Here is a 7,234-nt window from a genome sequence, read left to right on the forward strand (position 1 = left end):
CTCAGAGCAACTTTTCAGTATATGAAGAGGCTCCCGGGAAGCTGGAGAGGGACTCTGTGTTTGGAGCTGCAGTGACAGGACAAGGGGCAATGGGTTCAAATTGAAAGAGAGAAATTTAGGTTAGATATTAGGACAAAGTTTTTTCCTGTGAGGGTGGTGAGACACTGGCACAGATTGCCCAGGGATGTGGTAGATAGCCCAACCCTCTCACTGTTCAGAGCAGGTTTGGATGAAACCTTGAGCAACCTGCTCTGGTGGGAGGTGTCCCTGTCCATGACAGGGACTAGATGATCTGTAAGGTCCATTCAAACCCCTAAAATTCAATGATTCTGCAATCTGTATATCAATAACCTAAAATAATCTGCAGGGAGTGGTTTGCTGAGTGCAGTGAGGTGTTGCTGTGGTTTGGGGGCTGTGGGTGACCAGGTAGCAGCAAGTTGTGCCCAGGAGAGCTGAGTCCTCTGCTGGCAGGACAGGAGTGGAGAACAGTCTCAAGACAGTGTCCTTGGCCTGGCTCTGCCACTGTCCACGAGGTTTTCTTACCTGTGTTTCCTTACCAGTTCATACGATGCAAAATGAGTGTGCAGCTGTGTATTGCTCCAACACGTAATAAACCTGCTGTTGATAAGTGTGTGTTTATGCACAGCTTGGGGTCAGAGTAAACATTTTGGGGAAATTCACACTAACTAAAACATTTCAGCAGCATGAAAAGCTCCTTACCATTCAGGCCCTGAAAAATGGCATCATACATAGTTTGAGGAGTACCAGGGATGGTGAACTAGCTGTTTTATTTAATCCTCACACACTCCCTGAGTACAGCAGCGAGCAAATGTGCTAAGATTTGCATGGTTAGTATTGTGCTACAGCAGCATGGTTACAGCTAGATAATTAGGTGTACAACTAGGTGTTTTGCCTGTGAGCTCTCATAACACTGATGTTTTCTGGTTGTCTTTTATTTATGCAGATCACCATGCTGGTCTGTCCTTTCAGACAGGCCTGAGATGTGTCCTTCAGGACTGCAGCTGGAAAAAACAGCTGAAATCCACTAGTGCTCTGCCTGTCTCTCTGGCTGAAAGAAGAAGCAGCATGTAAATATTGTATCTAAAATAATCCTGTGTTACAGACTCTCATTTGCTGTGTTACTTTGTGACAGTGTGAATCCATTTGTGAATCTCACACATGTTTCAGTGTGGCCTCTTGTTTGTTTTATTAGTTACCAACTTAAAAAGTTACAAGTATGCAGCCATCAGTTTGGTGAGACATGTTACACATACAGTGTTATAAAATCTCTGTGCTGCTAACCAAGTGTAACTAGAGTCTCTAAGGGAACATGAGTTTTACCTTATTTTCTGATACAGAATCTGTTTTTCCCATATTTTGGCTGACATGAAATACCCCTGTTATTTTAATGACATTCAGCTTTCATTATTTAGGCTCACTGTGAACAGACCTTTCAGCATTTCACACTCCTCAGTGGATTCAGAGGAAATGAAAAAGTTCCAGCTCCTTGCACATAAGTGGTGGGATGAAGAAGGAGAATATTCAGCCCTTCATTCTATGAATGATATCAGAGTGCCATTTATTAGGTATGGTTTTGAAGACAGATTCTTTTTTATATGTACTATTCCTGCATAACCTCAGGAAACATAGTAAAACAATAACTGCATATTGCATCTACTAAACCACCTTGTGTGTTTGCCCTTAACCACATCCCCTCTCTTTCAGAGATACTCTCTTGAGCATGAGGAATGGTTACCACCTGGGAAATCCACTGTCTGGAGTAAAGATTCTTGATGTTGGCTGTGGTGGAGGACTGCTGAGTGAGGTAAGAAACAGTGTTCTTTCTTGTTAAAAAGTCTCCAAGGTATTTGAATTGTTTTGCTATTACAGTGCTTAATTTCTAATCCTCCAAGGAGGAGCTTTTCTCTTCTCTGATATGTTAGTTACCGAGTGGAGCTTTTCTGTTCTATGATGTGTTAGTCATTGAGTGGAGTGCAGTGCACTCTGCAAACCCTATACAGTGTTTTGGTTAGTATGATGGTGGTGGGTTACAGAAAACGAGGGAATTGATGATGAGAAACTCTGAAATGCTGAGGTTCATCATAAAAATAAGATTTCAAACATTGTGAAGAAAAGGAGAGGGGAAGAAGGATGAAAAGGTCTTTGAGTATTTCTCTCTTTGCTTTAATTTACAAGCCTAGGGAAGAATACTTAGAATCATTCATTGATTCTGTGATGCATTTTTCACAACCAGGTTGGATGAAGCCTTGAGCAATCTGGTCTGATGGGAGGTGTCCCTGCCCTGGGCAGAGGGTTGGGACAAGATGATCTCTAAGGTCCATTCCAACCCTTTAACATACTATGATAACATACTGTGACAATCCTCATCACCAAAGAAGTATTTTCTGTTATTAACTTGTCCTTACACATTGATTTCTTTGAACTGCTTATCTTCAGTGTCTTACACAGGAGTGGGGATTCTCACCTTTGCTTTGGTCTCATGGGAAAAGCATGGAATAAGGTCAAACACCTGGGACATACCTCTCCCCTCTCAGGCGAGATTCCCCTGGCACAGGTGCTGATGTTACAGCTGCTTCCCAAGAAGTCTGCACAAACTTGGGACTGAGAAGTTGCTGTTTGTGGTGGAACCCTTTTTTCACACAGGCTCTGAACATTGCTGTGTCCCATCAATAGTCTGGGGCTGGTGTGCAAATTTAGGGTGACAGAGCTGGCTGACTTACTCTGGGAACCTCACCTGAAACAAGGTGGTGCAAAGGGACCCAAATCTCCCCCCTGTTTTCTTTCTCTGTTTTCATTTGTTTTCTCTTCTGAGCATAGTCCTGTAGTTTTGTGCAAGTGGTCTCTGACAGGGCTGGCAAAGCTGCTGTGCTGCATCACCTCCTCAGGCTGAACAACTGGTGAACTTCAGGTTGGAATATTATACACGTGGTCATGTTCTGCAGCCTGTTTCAGTTTCAAAAGAGGTGATGGCTGAGGTGTTAACCTAGGAGTAAGAAGACACTGGAGAAACCTGAGTGACAGCCAAGGCTGATGCTATCCTAGTAAACATCAGTGTTTAGTTCTCAGCAGTGAGAAAGTCCCAGAGATAATCATATATTAAGTAACCATTAAAAAGATATGAGGATTTGCCATTACAGGTGGATGTTGAAGAAAGTAATGACAGTAATTAAATACGGCATTGTTTTTCTCCCTTTAATTACTGTGTTGATTTTTCCCTCTTTATTTTTCCTCTATCAGAGAGTAATAGTGGAGGAAATCTTTATTTGGTGTAACAAACAGGACAAACCATTCCAAAAGACAATTTAAGTATATATATCCCAGTATATAATTTCCTCAGAAAATAAACACTGCCTCTCCCAAATCTAAGGGGTTTTCCTGCTTTAATAAACATTGAAAATAACTGTCAGATCAGAGCTCATCATTGACTGTTGTTTGTCTTGTTCTCTGATGGAGAACGATTTCTGCATCCTGTATGTCAATTGCAAAGTTTCAGACACCTTTAAGTCAATTGTTTTCATGCAGAGAATAAATTATACTCTGGTTTATTAGCCTCTAGGTAGACTGGGAGCTTCAGTTACTGGAATTGATCCTCTGGAGGACAACATTAGAACAGCAGATCGGCACAAGTCATTTGATCCGGTGTTGGCCAAGAGAATACAGTACAAGTCCAGTTCACTGGAGGAGATTGTGGAAGAGTCTATGGAAACCTTTGATGTAATTGTAGCTTCTGAAGTAGTGGAGCATGTTGCTGACCTTGAAACGTTTATCAAGTGTTGCTCTCAGGTGTTAAAGGTAAGAGAGTTTTTGCTTTCATTATTGAGAATATTTATTCTCTTTTATTATTTAGGATTTTATTTAAAGGAATGTGGAAACACATCTGCATTCATTTCTCCACCTGGAAGTCAGAAGCACATTCTAGAGGTGCCTTCCATTCTCCACCATGATGCAAGTACATCTTCCCAGCTAAAGTCAGGGGAAATTTATTTCCCCAACCTTGCCTTAGAAAAGTGTTAGTGGCATTCCCTGGCACTGCAGTGTTGCATTGCATCCAGGTCTTAAGAAATCAGGTTACATCTGAGTTCACCCAGGTGAGGGAAAACATGGTAGTGCTGCTGTTGATGCACAGCTGTGGCTCAGACTGCATTGAAACTCTCTGTAATGATGTTTGTGACTCACAAGATTCTATTCCAGCTCTAGCATCACATCAGGTGTGCTCCTGGATTGCTTTTAAAGGGTCCTAGTTATGCTTGGATATAATCAGGTGGTTATAACTCTTAATATGAGTTCCTTTGTAGAGAAGGGTGGTGGGCTCAGCACACAAGCAGCAGCTTTCCTTTAATTTCTTTCTCTTTCTGGTCATCAGAAGGAATGTGGATTATTTGAATGGAATGCTTAACTAAATTTTAGCCCACTAGGGACAAAGAAATTCTGCCTTATTTCTACCAAACAGTCTTTTAAAGACTTAGTCTTAATTTCTGGCTTTATCTTTTTGACCATGTAATCACTGAAACAAGCATCAAGCAGTGTGAAAAATTAGGCAGTATTGTGCATTCTACTTTGGTTTCATGTTAAAAAAGCTGTTTGTGGTTTTGGTTTGGATGGTTTTTTTTTTACAATAGATATTCTATATACCTTAATACTGTTTATTTATCCATTTCCTGGGCAGGGAATGCTTTAAGTGACTTTGTTAGGTGGGTTTTTTGGGGCAAGAAAATGGTTTTCAGACCACCCAGGACCCTAATTATGTAGACTCTTTGAGGACTACTTAGTCACACTGTTACTACATGGAGGGAGTGTTGGGACTAGATGATCTGTAAGGTCCATTCCAACCCTTAAATTCTATGATTTTGTGATGATTCTATGAACATCATATTCTTTCTTTTATTTAAATGTTATGCTCAGAAATGCCTATACTGGGGTGAAATTACTTCTTACTCTTGCATTGTGTAGGCTTGTAAATAGAGAAATTGTGTTTTAATGTCATTAAATTTGCAGTTTTTTAAAAACAAAATATTCTTCTAACTGAACATTTTACTCTTTTCATTAGCCTGAAGGTTCTTTATTCATTACAACAATCAATAGAACACAGTTGTCCTATGCCCTGGGAATTGTGGTTGCAGAAAAAATAATGGGCATTGTACCAGGAGGAACACATGAGTGGGAGAAGTTTGTTTCCCCTGAAGAGCTGGAGCACCTCCTGGAATCTAGTAAGTTCCAGGCCAGATGGTGGGAATGCAGAGAGAGATCCAAATGGTCCCTGTAGAAATGGCAAAGGGATGAGCTAGGTGGGGTGAGTGCTAGCAACAATGCACAGCTTTTCCTGGGGGAGTTAACAGTCTTATATCATGGGTGCCATTTCTGGTTTAAAGACACTGCTGTTCACTCCATTTTGCATGAGATAAATAAACTAAGTGGAATCCTAAGGATGCAGTGATTACTCAAACCAAATCAGTGTTGCAGCTTGCCCTCTGTTTGATAGCCTAAACAAAAATTCCAAGGTTTTCCATTGTGTTCTGGTGACAGAATGTGTGGTCTGAAGTGGTTCCTGTACTCTGGGTCAGGTTTGAGGAAATAACTGCCTTGGCACTCTGGAGCTGCACTGCTGCCACTGCATTGTGTGTTGGCTTTCCCTGGGGAGAAAGTGCCTTGGTTTTGGTTGCTGCTCCATGTTCCCCATTCATATTTTGTTACTTCAAAACTGTAAGGATGAAACCTACCACAAATTCATTAGTCAGCTCTTGAGAAACTGCATGGTACTGATTTTAATTATTTCTAATTAAATTGTCCCGGTTTGATTGCTTTTAAAATAGACAAAGCACTGAGCTGGGAAGAGTTCAGCCCACTGCCCTCCTTTGCTGCAGATGTTTTTAAACCCTCTCCCTGAATATTTCACTTTGCAAAGAAGTTCACTGCAAAGTAGCTGAAGTAGGAGTGGAAATGCTCTCTTGGCAAGGTCTGTTCCTGGCACTTTACAGTGATGCCATAAGGAACATGACTAATACCAGTTCACACACTGGTGGTTCTTTCTGTTCTTCCTTTGAAAGGGGTAGCAGCTGCAGGGGAGAGATTTGGCTTTATAGGGTGTTTGTTTTCTGCCTTCTCTCAGTATATCCTGCTGGGGCACAGCAGAGCCATGCAGCAAACTGAGCACTGCTCAGCAGGGAGTGATAAATCACTTTTCATTCCCACCGAGTCCTTAATGGCATTCTTATGCCTCTTATGTATTTCCATTCCTAAAGAGAATCTGCAGCATCCTTCCAAAGATCAGATTTTGCTCAGATTTTGATTTTGAAGCATGTCATGTCAATCTGAAGAATGCCTCCACCTTCAGAAAAGGCTGCCAGCCACCCAGAGGTGGTGGTGTGAAGTTGGGGTTTGTAGCAGGCCATTTTGCAGTGGCTCACCATACACTGTGCTAATCATAGAATCACAGAATGGTACATGGCCTGGCACAGAGCCATTGCAGCCACTGCCAGCAGCAGGACCTGCTGTCCCAGTGATGCCAGTGGCATTGCATCTGGTGGTGACTGACAGAGGCCAAGCACTGTGGAGTGCTGCTCCTCAGCTCAGAGGAAGAAGTGTGTTTCAGACTTGCTGGTCTAAAGGGCTTGATGTTGCAGTGGCTTAGAATATTGAAGAACATCAGTTGCATTAACTGGCTTCTTTCTTTTCTAGATGGCTTTTCAGTCAAGACTGTGAATGGGATGTTGTATAATCCACTCTCGGGGTCGTGGAGCTGGATGGAAAGCACAAGCCTTAACTATGCACTGCACGCAGTAAAATCTGGGGCTGAGGGACAGCCACTCCCAACAGACACCTTGTCAGAGATGGACAGTCACCAGCACTCAGCCACAGCTGGCACTGCCTCAGATGTCACTGTCTGAGATGTCACCAGGACAGAAAAGAAGGTTTTACTCAGATGGATGTAATAAAACCCTTTCTAACAACAAGGTTCCTGTCTGCAGTAATACTCTTTGTGCTATTCTTGGCCAGATACTTTAGAGCAGTCTCAGGAAAAAAAAACCAAACAAGTGCTCAGGAATCTCTTATGACTGAAATGGGCAAAGTTTTTAAAGAGGAAGTATTTTTATGAGAAAGTAATTTCAAATTGTTGGACAGGGAAATGCAAATGATTCTCTCAGTAGCCTGGATGTGATGGTATTTTCAGTCCTAGCAGGACTCAGATCTCTACAGAATAATAGCAGAAATGTAG

At 41.9% G+C, this 7,234-nt stretch overlaps 1 protein-coding gene across 1 annotated transcript; it reads left to right on the top strand.

Moving 5' to 3' along the window:
• The first annotated feature begins 996 nt into the window (after positions 1-996).
• COQ3 (coenzyme Q3 methyltransferase) lies at positions 997-6,905 on the top strand. The gene is made up of 6 exons (XM_009073570.1): positions 997-1,088; positions 1,434-1,586; positions 1,726-1,825; positions 3,571-3,813; positions 5,069-5,228; positions 6,697-6,905. Coding segments are annotated over exons 1-6 (867 nt in total). The 5' UTR covers positions 997-1,086.
• The last annotated feature ends 329 nt before the right edge of the window (positions 6,906-7,234 follow it).

Source organism: Acanthisitta chloris, unplaced genomic scaffold, assembly GCF_000695815.1.
Source record: "Acanthisitta chloris isolate BGI_N310 unplaced genomic scaffold, ASM69581v1 scaffold21864, whole genome shotgun sequence".
NCBI lineage: Eukaryota > Metazoa > Chordata > Aves > Passeriformes > Acanthisittidae > Acanthisitta > Acanthisitta chloris.

Excerpts from the sequence above, each read along its gene's own strand:
- COQ3 (XM_009073570.1), top strand. Across the intron at positions 1,587-1,725 it reads ATCAGAGTGCCATTTATTAG|AGATACTCTCTTGAGCATGA; the intron begins GTATGGTTTTGA and ends CCTCTCTTTCAG. Across the intron at positions 5,229-6,696 it reads GGAGCACCTCCTGGAATCTA|ATGGCTTTTCAGTCAAGACT; the intron begins GTAAGTTCCAGG and ends TTTCTTTTCTAG.